The sequence below is a fragment of the Salvia hispanica genome, chromosome 4, assembly GCF_023119035.1.
Source record: "Salvia hispanica cultivar TCC Black 2014 chromosome 4, UniMelb_Shisp_WGS_1.0, whole genome shotgun sequence".
In the NCBI taxonomy this organism is placed as follows: domain Eukaryota; kingdom Viridiplantae; phylum Streptophyta; class Magnoliopsida; order Lamiales; family Lamiaceae; genus Salvia; species Salvia hispanica.
In genome coordinates this window covers 36,225,846-36,241,635 of record NC_062968.1, presented here as the reverse complement: position 1 = coordinate 36,241,635, position 15,790 = coordinate 36,225,846, and the positions used below count along the sequence as shown (strand labels likewise).

General features: G+C 35.7%; 2 protein-coding genes and 1 pseudogene across 3 annotated transcripts; all 3 read right to left on the bottom strand.

Moving 5' to 3' along the window:
- Positions 1 to 880: 880 nt before the first annotated feature.
- Positions 881 to 3,224, bottom strand: LOC125218149 (nuclear transcription factor Y subunit B-8). Of its 2 annotated transcripts, none has more exons than XM_048119757.1 (7): positions 3,088 to 3,224; positions 2,788 to 3,015; positions 2,343 to 2,472; positions 2,193 to 2,198; positions 2,027 to 2,107; positions 1,854 to 1,913; positions 881 to 1,164 (listed from the first exon to the last, which is right to left on the bottom strand). In XM_048119757.1, the coding sequence occupies exons 2-7, from the start codon at positions 3,009 to 3,011 to the stop codon at positions 1,120 to 1,122; spliced, it is 546 nt and encodes a 181-aa protein (XP_047975714.1). In that variant the 5' UTR covers positions 3,012 to 3,015; positions 3,088 to 3,224; the 3' UTR covers positions 881 to 1,119. The 2 variants fall into 2 exon arrangements, with proteins under 2 accessions (XP_047975714.1, XP_047975715.1); XM_048119758.1 differs by having other exon boundaries at positions 1,854 to 1,904.
- Positions 3,225 to 3,862: 638 nt separating this feature from the next.
- LOC125220991 lies at positions 3,863 to 9,952 on the bottom strand (annotated as a pseudogene).
- Positions 9,953 to 12,613: 2,661 nt separating this feature from the next.
- On the bottom strand, positions 12,614 to 14,652 carry LOC125218919 (L-ascorbate peroxidase 2, cytosolic). Its single transcript, XM_048120725.1, has 9 exons — positions 14,477 to 14,652; positions 14,112 to 14,286; positions 13,956 to 14,021; positions 13,640 to 13,688; positions 13,479 to 13,561; positions 13,318 to 13,397; positions 13,141 to 13,243; positions 13,006 to 13,064; positions 12,614 to 12,889 (listed from the first exon to the last, which is right to left on the bottom strand). The coding sequence occupies exons 1-9, from the start codon at positions 14,590 to 14,592 to the stop codon at positions 12,871 to 12,873; spliced, it is 750 nt and encodes a 249-aa protein (XP_047976682.1). The 5' UTR covers positions 14,593 to 14,652; the 3' UTR covers positions 12,614 to 12,870.
- Between the last annotated feature and the right edge of the window lie 1,138 nt (positions 14,653 to 15,790).

The following is a 15,790-nucleotide window of genomic DNA, read 5'->3' as shown; positions in this document are numbered from 1 at the left end:
GCGCCAATCTTTTTCAGGCGAATACTATATGATTGGAGATAGATATACCCAAGAAGCTTCTCACCTATCCATGTTCCTAATATTTTTGTAAAGTGTAACCAATACATATTTGATTGGAAGTCGTTTCTGATAAAGTGTTGTTTGATTTTTTGAAATTTCGTTTTTTGGATATGGTTAGGAGTGAGGGTTAATTGGTTATCAGTTAATTGAAAAGCAACTTAGATATGTGTACGTACGCATATGATGGGTTAGTTCAAAATGTTTACGGAGTAGTAATATAGTATTACTCCTGTAGTATATTAAATAGCTGAACTTGTGGCTCTACATCATGGCCTATAATTATGGAATACCCAATTTTTTATATTTATTTAATGATATACACATTGATCTACTGTGCATTAATAAATGACTTGTTATTTGAATTTTATAAACATTTGTTTTATTTTTAAAAATATGAACTTGTAAATACTGATATAATCACTTGGTATATCGTGATTCCAGATTCAAAGAGATAGGGTAGAAGAAACAGATGATTTTGTACGACCTTTGTAAAAATCCTGAGAAGTTGAGTGCGATAGTTGGGAGGCGAAATGATGATTGAACAAATGATACAAACCTAATTGAATAGAAAAACTTACCATAAATATAAAAAAGACTTATTCTAGTGAATAGACCAAAATATAAAAATATGATTATTTTTCATGCAAAAATTAGTAGATACATTAATTTTCAAATGTAAAATAGTAGTACTACCAGGAAAGTATTTGCTGCTATGCCAATATTAGACAACCTAAAAGCCATATTCCAATGGAGCAAGACTGCATGGAATACAATCACAGCACTACAAGTTAAACATGATAATATAGTATTAGATTACGAATATCGAAACCTCCCACGATCAATAGTAAAGATGAAACTTTAGATGGATACAAACCTAATTGAATAGAAACTTTAGATGGATAGGACTCTCGAAACTGTGAAGCTAGAAATTTACAGACTCCGACGGCTACAACATCTAAAACTAAATACAGCTTTGCAGTAATGTGAAACCAGCATACAACAGACATAAATCTTTAACAGCACAGGGGTTTTAATTTGGCCGAAGGTGACAATCCATTTCTAGTCCATGCCTCGCATCGGGACCATCATGTGTTGAGCTTGTTGCTACAAATGAGAAAGGGAACTGCGCTAAGAATCACATTGTCCAACGACTGGGAAATGTAACGCATAAAGAGTAGTACTATCAATCAGCACAAAACATCTGATTCCGCATATTGCTTCGAACAACACACACGTGGTTGGAGGCTAACCACAAGTTAGATATGCCCGGATTGATTAGAGATCAATAAGACTAGCATGTTTTATTGATACTTGGCTAGAAAATTTCAAGGCCTTCTTTTTCCTATTTGCAACCCCTCAACGAAAAATTATTGTCTGAGCATTGAAGTTATTTAACTTCATCGATAAATAGCAGTCGATACTACATAACTGCACAGATCTAAGAACAAATAGTTCAATGTAAACATACAATTTGCCTACAGAAGGAGTATTACTTTTGCAAACTTCCCTTTTCTATGAACAGCTCATAAAAAGTCAGCAGACTCAGCACCACGTATATACATTTGAAATAAAGAAATTGGGAAAACATATTGCAGCTATTCATAGTTTTTCAAATGGTGCATCTGGACGTCCCATGAAGAATTAAACATGCAAACCAGAGTCAATTTAAAAGTTAAGAATTCCTTGAAGAACCTCCTCATCTTGTGCAAGACAGGAAATAAGTTTGTACATATATGTAAACATAGAATGTACAGGACGTTAAGTGACAATGAGAAGCACAGTGATCGAGATACCTGAGCATTTATGTAATTCACGCCTTGTGAAAAAGAACCCTGGTGAAGAAGCTTTGGAAATTGCAGGAAAATTTGACATATAATCAGTACGTTAAAATCTATATCCATTATAAAAAGACAAGTCCGAAAGAGATATACTGAGTATTTCTTTGGGTCATCATTCAACAGCGTACCTGAGAAGTCGGAATTTGCTGCTGTAATCCATCTTTCTTTGCAGATCCATCTGTACCTTTGGCTGATCCCTTGGTATCACCCTGAAAAAAATATTGAGCATAGATCAATAACTTTTATAGCAAGAAAGGTTTCATTTCACTGGAAGAAACATATGAATAAACTCACCTCCATCTGCCACCACCGAGAGGATGTCCAGGATCATAGATTCCAGAAAAGGATAACACACATTATCAGTTGCAACACAACACAAAATAGTTTTATTTAGACAAAAATGAAGAAACTTGTAAGGAGAAGGAAAAATGAGGACATAATTACCTCTCTGTACCTGTTCAGGTACACCTTAAGAGGATCAATGTAGTCTTCAAATCCTAAAGTTGCCATAGCCCATAGCAAATCATCCCCATTGATTGTCTTCCTTTTTTCTCTCTGGCACTTGTCACTTGCCCTTGCATCACACCCACCAAAAAAGGTTCAGCTTTTGGTCTCAAAAAGATCGATACAACCTAATGATGTATGTACATAGAAAGACCAAAGACATCGGAGATGGCTATCCATTAACAAATTTCTCATAAAAAATAATTTTAAAAATTGGATCAGACAAGATGCCCATACCTAAATAAACACATGAAAAATTAAATGCAAATACATGTGCCCAAGTTTTGACAGAAACCCAAGAAGCCAATTCGAATACGTAACAAGTCAGCTCTTTTATCCAACAAAATGCAATAAAGTGAGCCAAAATTAAAATCCATGGACATACTCGCTGGTGATGAAGCTAATAAACTCGGAAACACATTCCTGCACAGTCTCCTTGGCATCCTTAGCAATCTTCCCATTGGCGGGAAGTCCCTTCTTCATGATCCTGCTGATATTCGCAATAGGAAGAAACCTATCCTGCTCACGGACTCCGCAACGCGGGCTTTGATCGCCTCCGCTGTCGTGGCTGCCACAGATGGGGCTCCCCGACGAGTGCCCGTCCGCCATGAATCTATCATATTAAAAGAAACCCTAGGTCACGATGATATGCAGCGGAGAGAGAGAGAGGAGGGATAACCGTTACCTGCAAGGGGATTCGTCGAATTTTGTAATTTGGGCGCGAGAGCGAGAGGAAGGATCGTAGGGTTGAGAAGTGAGGAAGGAGACGACGACTGAGATTGAGGGATTGGAAAGGAGTTGAGGTTTATCAGCACCGTTGGTTTTTATTTGATTAGGTGTTGGGTGCTTCTACAATATCACCCCACGTGTCCTCTGTCGGTCTACCTCATCTACGACGACGTTTTGAAATTTTTGTCTTGCTGCTTCTTCTCCAATTTGGACTCACAAAAATATTTACGACTTTCTACAAAACATACCCACACACCCCTGCATTATTTACGTATTTATTTTCAATACTTGCTAAGTATATTATTTTTAAAACACTTAACACTGTTTTCAAATTTTTTTGTAATTATATACTACAATTTGCGATACTTGCAATATAAATATGTAAAAACAATTAATACAGTACTATTTTTAGTTATTACTTACTATTACTTTTTATTACACCAGATTACAATTAAGATTCATGAAAAAAACACAAGTTATAATTAAATTTATGAAATTAGAGAACTGCAAAAAAAAATGGTGAAAGTTGTAGGTTTGGGGCTGAAATGTGAACGTAAAATTGTGGCTGAAATCAAACTAAATTTGAATATATTTTGAAATAATTTTTGAAAACTATATCGTGTAAGAGTGAATAAAAGCAGAAATATCTGCAACAATATGTCTAAACTTTGTCTCAAAGATAACTTATATAGTAGTAGTACTTGATAAAAGCAGAAAACATCTATACAAAAAATATGAAAAACTAAAGAAACGAAAAGGGCACTACTATTCACTCTAATTATCGTATAAAAAATTATAGTTTTACAGAATGCACGATATATTTCCCAGAAAAAAAATCTGAAGATGGTCAAGAATGATGAACAATATATAGACCAATCCTAAAAAATGAAGAGCAAAAAAAAGGCTGGAATTTACAGTAAATCTACACCAACTGTTTTAGTTTTTCCCAGCAGCAGGCTGTGACTAAATGCAGCAGCAAAGCAATCCAACCAAAAATTATCACAATAATTTTACCGAGCAGTTGGGCGTGCAATGGATTCATCGATGGCCAAGTAGTGGTGGTCGCTGGAGCCGATATCCAATGAGCCCAAGTTGAGGGACGAGTGAGCCGAGCGCCTAGATATCTCGTCCGAGCTGCCTTCCCTCACTGCTTCTGCCCCCCTCTCAATGGCGAGTGCATCTTGGATCTCCTTTAGGACTTCAGACATCCATGGCCTCATGCTCCCGTGGGGCTGCACGCACATCAACGCCTTCTCTGCTATCTTCCACATCGATTGTATGTCGTATTCGTGCAATTTACCCACTGGACTATGTTTCGGCAGTTATGTCCAAAATTTTCGTTAGAGATTGCTTCTTGACCGGATATTAGCTCAAGGAGGATGACCCCAAAACTGTAGACGTCGCTCTTGTCTGTAAGCTGCTGGGAGATGTAATATCTGCATTGCGTGAAGGAAGAGCAATGACTCATGTGAACATAAGCAAAACAACAATGTAAACCGAGCTTATAATTAATTCTTGTTTAAATGCAAACCAATGAATAGACCTGACTATCATATACCAAGCAAGTTGTTGCTATTCCACTGGATATGATACTACACACTCGTAAAGAAAGAAAGAGAAAAAGAATACTTTTTCCTTCTTCTTGGCAACATCCAATAAACTGTACTAGATTCCTATGATGTATTCTTGAAAGAAGAGAAACCTGTTCTCACCTCAAATCAGTATCCGAGAGAGCAGAATGAAATATATAACACTACTGCACAGTTCATTAAATTATGCAAAAGCTAACCCTATGGATTTCAGAAATGAAATTAACCAGCACAAGTTGCTTAAATATATTTAATCATCTGTGACAGATGCCACAATTTCAAAGTAAATAAGTTTGATATATTGGCAAATCAATAAAGATTCCATTACCCTAGCAAGTAAGAAGCAGGAATGGGAAACATAATTGGAAGATGCATGAAACAGAATATCAAATTTCCAGACACTAAAATCTCTAACATATCATAGGATAATCATTTACTAGGCTTTGCTTTTCAAAATCAGGTGTAAATTTATAGACAACTTCTTTACTGCCTTTATAGACAACTAGATTGATAGAAATTGATTATGTTAATGGAAAACCAATTGCAAATTTTAAATTAAATCCTAGCAAGAAAGTTATTCAAAAGATGGAAGCAATTTCAATAAATCATTCCGATAATTGTGTAGTCAAGTTATTGAAGAGCTTTAACATTCTCCAAACGGTAGCAGAATTCTAGCTAAACAGTAGTATTACGTACTTCATTGGTAAACTCTCTCTTCCCCTGGAAGGAATCATTGGTCAAGCGTTTGACTGCAATTTCTTTACCATCAGCCAGTCTCCCGTAATATACAACCCCAAAGCCTCCCGATCCAATTCTTCTCTCAAAATTATTTGTAGCATCCTTGATCTCAGCCAACGTGAAGTAATGAGCAGCTTCAGCATTTGTATCATCCAGCGAAGAAGCAAGCTTTTGAGGAGGTAAATTATGTGGAGATTCTCCTAACAGAAATCAAATATAGCAAAAATTATTGTGTTCATCCAAGTAAGATTGATGTACATAGTGAAACCTTGGTTATAAGTGTTTAAATCTAACCTTTACGAGGAGGTTTCTTCTTTCCTTTGGGTAATAAGAAGTATGATGTAATGGTAGCAATTAGCATAACAGCAGCTCCAACTGATGTCCCGATGATAATAATTTTCTTATGGCTCCTTCCCTTCTCCTCGTGAAGGCCTGCATTCCCTGTGTAGCTGAAACACGGATGATTAAGAGGTCACAGATAGAGACTGAGCAACAACTTACTAGAAGTCTTTTCAAGATAAAGATTGAAATGCATTTGGAATTTACTCGTATTTTGTAAGTTAAGGCAGAGAGAGAGCATTTTACATGAATAAGCATAAATATTCACAACTGATCAGAAAAATATATTCACCATGGAAGATATATACCCCACTGTCCAAAGTAAATAGGCTGACAATTAATATACTCACTTCAGACTCAGGTCTTTATTAAGAAGACCGGATGGAATTTTCCCAGCTAACAAATTGTTCTGAATGTACCTGCGACCAATGAAAATGAGACTCCGTAAAATCTTAATGAAAAGTATACATGTAAGAAAAAAAATACTAAGTAAATACATTGAACAACACCAATTTGGCCATTTTGTCAGAAAATTGGTTTTTTGGAAGTGCAACACTTTCACGGTAAAAAACCAAAATTCCCATTGGAGTAATTAGCAGGTAAGCAAGAATAAAGAACAACTTAAATTATTGGGAGGAATTTTCAGAAAATTGAAGTTTCACCATAATCCTGTCTGAAGTTATGTAATGAGGTAGACAGCTAGTAGTTTAGATATTATTTGAGCTCTTCAAACTTACAATTCTCTCAATTTTGACAAATCTGCCAAGGAAGAAGGCAGTTCACCATTCAATTGGTTATCCTCGAGATGTCTGCCACAGTGAAACAATGAATCAGTTGCCATAAAGCAAATAAATAAACAGAACAGTTGGAGTACACACATTATCTTTAAGTTAGGGCATCCAGAAAAATCTGGAATTGGACCACTCAGTGAGTTATTATCAAGCCATCTGCAATGAAAAGTGCACAAGATTTGATCATGAACCGGGATAACAAATGTGGCATTGGATAATAAACAGTGGAGCCAGCAACTTACAACTCAACTAAGCCGCCCAACTTTGTGAACTCTACTGGAATTGTTCCCGACAAATTCTTCCCAGACAGTTTACTGCACAAGCACAAAAATGGTCGAAAAAGATGATCATCATATTTTCAGGTTCAAGTTAAGTTAGAAAAGTCGGCAACCAAACATATTTATCTGTTGCAATGTAATCCATTCTGAACTTCTAACTAAAATGGAAGAATAACCTACAGATATTGTCATTACAACATTAAACCAAGAAAGAAGCAGAACTTACATCGATGTTATCATTGGCCGAGGATCTGAACTACACTGGACCCATGACCATGGAGCTGGAATGCATGGGTCACCGCCTTCATTTGCCCACTTAAATGATATATAAGACATGGCTATAGCAGCCAAAACTGGTCCTGCAATTACGATGAATTAGAGACTATTCAACTTGGAGGAAAGCACAGAATGAGAGTAAAAGGAAGCTCATCCAGGTTCCTCACTCAAAGAGTGAACTCCTCAACCTACTAAACAGAAAAGAACAAATGATCCTGGCTCAAATGGACTCAACTCCCAACAAAATCTGGGGTACGAAAGGAGAACAAACCGTGATAATATAAGAACTCTTTAATTGTTTTATTTTTCAACTGTAATAAATCCATCAAAACAGAAAGACATAGTTTGCATGTTTGAGAAAATTTGGTCGTACTCACCATCTGCAGAGCCATCACTCTTTTTCAAATATCTATTGATCTCCAAGGCATTCAGCAGAGGACCCATTGTAGAATCAGAAGTCCTCCCAAATCTGAAAGATAAAACAAATGGTAGAGAAATGTTGTAGTATCCTGGCTCATACAAACGATACTGTCCTTGGGCGTTTTCTTGGATATTAACAACAGCCTTGCTAAGATCAGGAGCACCAGGGAGCATAAACCTGAACTTTCTTGCATCACTTGGACCTAAGTCTTCAATTTCGGCAAAGTAACAAAATGCCCAACCAGGAGCAGGAAAACCATCAAGGTTCAAGCGATACGTCAATGATCCATTTCTGCCAACTACAGCTGTCTGCATTACCTTCTGTGGTGGCCATTCATCCCTGCTGACATCAATTGGCATCTTTGTGGATATTTTTTCAGTTCCTGGAGCAACATCAACAAGGTAATTGGCTTTTCTCACCGAGTCAGACTCCCACATTCGATCAAATGGGTCATCTGGAAACCTACGACATAAATGAAACTTTGAAGACTTCCAATTCCAAGAATAAAAATGAAAGCAAGTTGGACTTCTCAAATTTCAGGTCTACCTGACCGGTTCGTCGCTCTCTGCACCAAAATTTATTCTTGCGGACATACTGAGGTAAAATTGGCTCTCAAACTCATGGAAATAGATGGAACCATTAAACTGTCGGAGCTCAAGGGTGGATATAAATGGCTGACCAGTTGTTGCATTGGACAAACAAACACTGATGGTAGGATCTGTAGCTAGAAATATTAACTCTTGAAGCTCTATTGTATTAGCATCTGAAATTACTATAGTAGCCCAACGTGTAGGTCCAAACGAAATGTCAAATTTGGGATACACATTGTTGTTGTCAAACTTTCCATACAAGAAGGTCGCTCTTATGAGATACCTGGTCCTACTGACAACATTGAATGTGTAGCAATACTTGTTATCATCTGCTGGGAAGGATCTTAGTGTCTTATACTGTTTTCTGGTCTCATTGGCTACGGCTATGTTAACTATATCTCCAGTTAACATGTAGTTATCTGGACTCCATTCAAGACCTATTTCATCTGTAAAATTATTGGAACCACCACAATCCACACTCACAAAACCTGCATTTGTTATAGTGATTGGGTATCAGAGTAAATTCAAATGAGTTTATGCGATCACTTAACAGGCCCGAGTAAATCTATACTTATATACAACAAGCCATGACATGAGCTATGGTTTGTATTGAACATGATATCGATTGAAACCTCTGCACTTCATCAACCACACATACAAAAGGACATGAAGCAATTTACTAGCACTAAGTTGGTAGCATGTCCCTGCTAAGCTAACATTATTTAATCAAGAATGTCAATGATTTGGTTTTTGAGTGAATTGTTCAGCATTTGCAGCTCAAACAAAACATGTGACAACAAAAATATAGTAGAACAGTTTGAAGTAAAGCAGGAGCATGCCAGTGATGCCGCAAGCCATAAAGGAATCTCAGCTTCACAAAGTTATTTGTTTCGGAAACCTACATTACTAAAAAGATTATATGAAAAAGGCCTATATAAGCACTAAGCAGGGCAAGGGGTTGTCTCCAAATCGAGCCCTGAAGTAAATACATATATGAAGATAGCAGATTTACATCAGATCATAAAGCTTATGAAAGCAACAACTGTAACATTGGAGGCTTGCTAAACCCTTGAACAACATATTTTAATCCTCTACGACAGTGAAATACAACCTCAAGTAAGAGACTATAGCAAGTCATATATCTATCACAGTGGAAAATTTTCCTTATTATGTAAATAGGAAATGTCACAAATAGGTCATAACTCTCCAGCACCTTAAATATGACACGGTATCCTTACTTAGCAAACAACAGATCGAATTGCAAAAAGGCACCATATTAATTGTCCCACTCATACAACTTACTCTACACTAACAAACATCGTTTTATACAAAACTGACAATAAAAAAAGATGGAGAGATCTTGGGAAAACTAGCAAATAATGACAAGAAAAAGAAAAACCCACCGTGGAAAATACACGAGAAATTCAACCAAAAAAAACATTGAAACCAAATCGAAAAGCATGTAGAGAAAAAAGTGAGGAACCTGGCATCTGGGCTGTGGAAACATCCATGAGGTAAAGAGAATAAAGAGAGAAAACGAAGAGAAATCCAGCACACCCCATTTCTCCTCTCTCTTCAAATATGAATATGGAAAGAGTACTAGGAAGTTGAAGCCATGAACTATATTACAAAGAGAAACAGAAAGATTTGGAGCACAAGTGGATGAAGATCCTAGTTTTCCAGTAACAACAATAATTATAGTAAAAATCTGAAGGTTCTTGAATAAGTAAAATGTGAACAAGAGAGAAAGACGGAGTGGGTTTAGACGTTTAGTTACTTTTTGCTGAAGTTCAAGTGTTGAAACAACTCAAAAAAGTAAGTGTTGAATGGACTCCAGGTCCAACTCTTTGCTGCTACTTTATCTTTCTTAATTTCTACTATTACTAATTTACTAGTAATATTTTTTCCAAATACAAAATTGATTTTTTTTCAAGAATAAAATTGATAATACTCGTTAATTAGAACATAATGATATGATTCCTCGTACTTAAGTCTATAAATTCAGGAAGTTAGTTATGTAGTTTTCCATATTTATTTAATTTTTACCAATATCAAAAATTAAACAGATATATGGTACTCGACAATAATAAAAAAATGTTGAAATGAAAAAAATTGAATTGATATATTTTGGGATGAAAATAAGACTGCATTGTGGTGTGGCTAAAAATAGAGCTGCTAACTTTACAACAGAAAAAAGAGAACTGTGGCTGGATTTTAGGCTTGCAAGATGGAACTAGGAAGGGAATATTTTTTGTAATTTTCAATTATAAGCTTTTAACTGAATTTATTTACATGTACATATAACAATATAAAAATTTTGATTTTAACAAATTTCAAAGTTAATATAATAATAGGTGATTAGATAAATGATGTCAAATGCCGCTCAATTATAGTGAGTGACAATATGAGTTAAATAAACTTATTCCGTTTCTGTTTTTGTCATATTAATAAACTCATAATTAATCTATTAAAATTGAGATTTGAGAGCGTACTTGAAAATTTTCCTAATCCATTTAGATATTAATTTACGTTAATTTCTTAATGGGAAAATTGGTAAGTATTGAAAACTGAAAAGGGCTTAAAAATTTTATTAAGAAAAAGAAAAACAAACTCATAAATAAGGGTGGAGTCAGAAGTCAAATTATTGAAGTTAATCATATTTGAATAAATTTTCATCAAAGTAATATTTGAATAAATTTTCATCAAATAAATTATTGAAGTCAGAAGTCGTAATATAGATAACTTTTGTAAGATTAATTAAGAAATCAGCCTCACTATTAAATGCTAAAGTGACAAATATAGTACTGGGAATAATGATAGATGATAGGACTGGATATACATTCCGAATCGTAAAAGTATTTCCACTAAGCTTTCAAATTTATTTTTGCAAAGCCAATTAACTTTTCTAAGCCTTTGTCATCCCTTCCCCTCAATAATAACGGTAGTATAATCAAGAAAAATAAAATATTACCATGATATGATTATACCTAATCTAGCAATTTGAGTGTGAAAACCAAAGGCTTGTAGTCATTTCCACTCAATCAAGATTGAAAAATATAAAGCAAAAAGTGACACATTATAATTTTGATTTTCCTCTGGATTAGGTAGAACCAAAAATACATACCTAAAAGCAAGAAAATAAAAAAGAATATGTAACACTGATGCCATTATTTTTAGCACTGGGATGTAGTATCAATCAAATTGGTGTAGATCCAATAAAATTAACATAAACTATTTTTAGATAAAAATGAAAATTTAGTCTAAACAAGTACATTGATTCATAAAGAGTGTAATTAGGTTTATAACTGAGACTTGATTAGATCATATTTCAACAAAATTGACAAAAAAATTACTAATAAGGTAGATAGGTTATGGTACTATACTTTGAGGAGATAAGGAGTAAAATTAATATTCTTCCAACTCGCAGATGCAGATTTAATTCTACAAACGAAAATATTGTCTTAAATCAATTATTTGTGCAGAAAGAAGTTAAAATGAGCATATTCCAGATGAAAAAGTAAGGAAAAGTTTGGGACGAGTTTATATAAAAGTGGGTTACTTTAAAGAAACAAGATTTGTGGATTCTTCGTCACTTTGCAAACGTACTTAAATATATGTCTCCGATTTGACTTTGATTAATACATAAGCTATTGCTTAACCTTTAAGTATTTCCAGCCTTTCCCAGTTCCCACACTTTTCTACTGTATTACAATCTTGGCTTGATTTTCTAAGTTGTAAAGCGAATTTACTAGTCACTTTCATGATTTCATCAAATCCTAATGAAAACATGTAGGGTGGTGCAATTAAAATGGGCTCGGTTGGGAATGTATGGATGGGTATGGCCCAAACCTAGCCATTTTTTTTATTTATGCCATTGGTATTAATTATCAAAAAGTCTAGATGGCAAAATTTGAGAATGTTTTGGTATTCATTGAAAGGATTGGCTACAAATTCAAACACACCTCAATTTGGAACATTAAAATGGCGATTTTTGGATGATTTCTGCTAAATGGGGACAGAGTAAGGGTCTGGTTTATACATTTGCTAAATGCTTAAATAGCCCATTTCAAGAATTTTGCTAGTAAAACTTCAACATTTAGAATTTTACAGGTGCAAAATATTCTACAGAAATAAAACATATCCATCCGTCTCAGTCTAAGAGTCACATTTTGCCACAAAAGTCCGTTCCAATTCCAATTTAAGAGTCACATTTAGAATCTTTAATATTTGGACATAAAATTTTACCTCATTATTCATTAAAATTACACTCAAATGCTAGTATTTACATAAAAATAAACTAAAAATAAATAAAAAACCAAAAAGTCAAACCATCTTACTTTCCACCAACTCACTTCATTTATTACATACTCCACCATCTCAGTTCATTTATTACTCACTCCATCAATTTCTTAAACCTCGTGCTATAACTAATTCTTACTCCTAAACTGAGACGGAGGGAGTACCATCTACTAATTTTTCAGCCATCACCTAATTCCAAATCCAAAAGGTCTCACGCATTAAAACATGTTACATATATTCGTTTCTGTATAGAACTTTAACTCCTTTAAGAATTGGAACACACGACCAAACTATTTATTGATGTGATGCGATTACACACAAGCAAAGCAAACCACATGCACTGAACTAAAAAAAAGGATAGCCCCAAAAATAAAGTAACCATAATTTGATAATTCGCACAGATCACCCATCATATAGTTTACTCAGCATCCGCAAATCTGCACCTCAACAAATAAAAGAGTCATTGCATATATACAGTCAAACTTCCAAAATGTTGATTGATGAATGTTAGCATTCCCCCAGCTTATCTAAACGGGGCGAAACGAAAACTTACCCAAGCTCAGAGAGCTTCATATGAGCTTCAGCATAGTCTTGAAAGAAGGCGTCCTCGTCCTAATACAAAAGCATGTGAATACAATCAGCAAATTATGATCAACGGAAACCAGTACAATGCAGCAGATCATCTTACAGCAGCATATTTTTCTACGTAGGAGCGGAAGATGGGATCCTCGAGCAGAGCTTTGTCTGATGGAAGCTGGATCAAGCCTTCTTTCTCCCCACTCAAAAGCTCCCTGTGTTCAACAAGCTCATTAATCAAAAGGAATTATGTAAACAGTTTAGGAAGCAAGAGGTTCAAAGAGCACACTTGAAGTAAGAGTTGTCGAACATAAGGGGATTAGATGTCCATGCTCCCTCAAAACCTGACCTCTCCTTGTGGCACCTACCCTGAAAACAAGAATCACAACTCAATGCTATCTGTGATCAGCCAAAGACTAGTTCAATTTAATGTTTTGTTTCGTGGAGTACCAGGGTGTGTCCACCCGATAGAGCCACAATGTCTTTATCATTCAGTCCCATGTGCCCGAAAACTTCCCTCAAATGGTCTGTGCCTGACATTCAAGTGATGGTTCTCTTAAAAATCAATTCCACAAACAAATTTCAGATTACACACAAGGAGCAAGTGTTACCTTTCGTGGCATCAGGCAAGCGACCCTCTGGTGGTGATTCATTTTTATCCTGAAACAGAAATGACTTGATCATACATACAGACGAGATATACTAGCTAGTTATGCAATCAGAAAAAAGAAGAAGAAGCAATGATTCATGCATTGCAATTAGAACCATAACGTATGCTTCTAAGATTCTTTAAATAAAAGGTTGTGAAAAGTATAAAGAGAATTTATAAGCACAAAGCTCAACATGATCAAACTTTAGCTGCAAAAATAGTGTTGTGTGTTCAACATAATAGCATTAAACAAGCCAATATAAGGGAGGAAGAATTACCGGTCTTCCAGGATGAAAAGGAATCTCTGGCCCTCCGGTTACTTCAACAGCAACAACACCGGCTAGCTACATTGAGTGAGCAAAATGTTTTGTTTTTGTTTTGGTGATGAAAATAGGAGGAATTTATTAGTGGAGATCTAGAAAGAATAAATGAACCTGGTAAAAGTCTGCATAGCTGAGAGTGGGGAATTGTTGCTTGATTGGTTCCAACAGCCTAACAGCAATGTCGAGGCCGTTGTTAGCTCCATGAGCAAGCTCTTGATGGTTCCTGATTGTCCCAAATGGCCCTCCTGTTTTTGTTTTCACATCATATGTTCCAGCTGAGTGCCATCTGGATTCAAGATGAATATTAAAAGGGAATATCTCACTAAGACTAATGATTCAAACAGACGTCAACTAGAATCGCAATTCAGAGATCGTTTTCACATGCAATCTATAGTAGGATGCAGATACATAAATTGAAGGAGTGGATGCAGCAGGATGATTGATGAAAATAGGTTGAAAGGAAGAAGACTAATTACGCCAAACGCAGCATGATCGGAGCGCAGTTCTTCTCTGCGATTAAACCCCTGAGTTTCTTCTTGCATTTCTCCACCGCCGCCTCATAGTCCCGGCTCACCACTGGATACTTCTTCATTATCGTAAGGAAATAAATTGGCCTGAAGAAAAGCTAGCAATGCAAAAGCTGGGAATGATCTAAAAGTCCAAGGTGTATATATATTCACAAGTACAAGTAGAAGAACGAGAAACTTCCATTAAATTCCACGGGCTTCCACAGGCTTACGTGGTGCAATATTGTTTGCATTGTGTATTTTCTAGTTTCATCTTCCATAATTGACCCGACCCCACTTACTAAAACTATACTGTCTTCATCTCACTCCTGATTTTCTCACCCACAACTGCATCAATCTCTATTACAAAATCAAACTACAAACTATACATTAAGTTTTCATTCTTCGATCGTTCTAGTTTAATCGATAATCATTGTAAAATACTAGTATATATAGGATGTTTCACATCACACTTTCCGTCGATTATTTCATTTTGTTATAAACATTTATATCACTTCGCAAAAGAAGCACACCAAAACATTGAAGTCTTGTACTACTTAACAGTCGATGTTGATAATTCAGGTTGTAATTTATTGATAACAATGAAAACTTCTAGTTTCATATATTGCACGTTGAGCATTTAAACACACAAATTGAAACCCATAGGACAACAGCAAACATGCCGGGCATCTAACTGGAGATGGTATGAAAAGGGGAAGATACTAATTTTTGTTCATACCCAATACAAGTGTGATGCGTTGTGTAACAATTTGGTTAGATATGGAAATCCGTGTGAATCACTTCATGGTGAAAAGGATCAAACAGGCTCTGAATCCACATTAGCTGATTTTAAGAGTAATGTTTGCAGTATATTCATTGCTACAAATATTGCCTCTAGAGGTTTAGATGTCAAAGATCTTGAACTAGTTGTCAATTTTGATGTTCCTAGCCATTATGAGGACCACGTGAAGATGCAAGATATGGAGTGGATCTTGGTAAAGCCTTAGAATTATGGGAACAGAGTGTTCCAGAGCTTATGGCTTCGCGGTAAAGGAGAATCAAGGGTTTGAGCAAGCACATGGGACTGGTTATAGTGGCAGTAGTATCAAATTTAATAAAGAGGAGAGGATGAAGTGAGGAGAACTGCAAACAAAGCTCAGGCGACGAGTATGGATTTGAGGAGGATAAGTCAGATTCAGACAATGAAGATGAAAGAATTAGATAAGCAGGTGGTGACATTTAAAATCAAGCTTTGGCGTCTGCAAGTTATGTTTGGCATCCCGC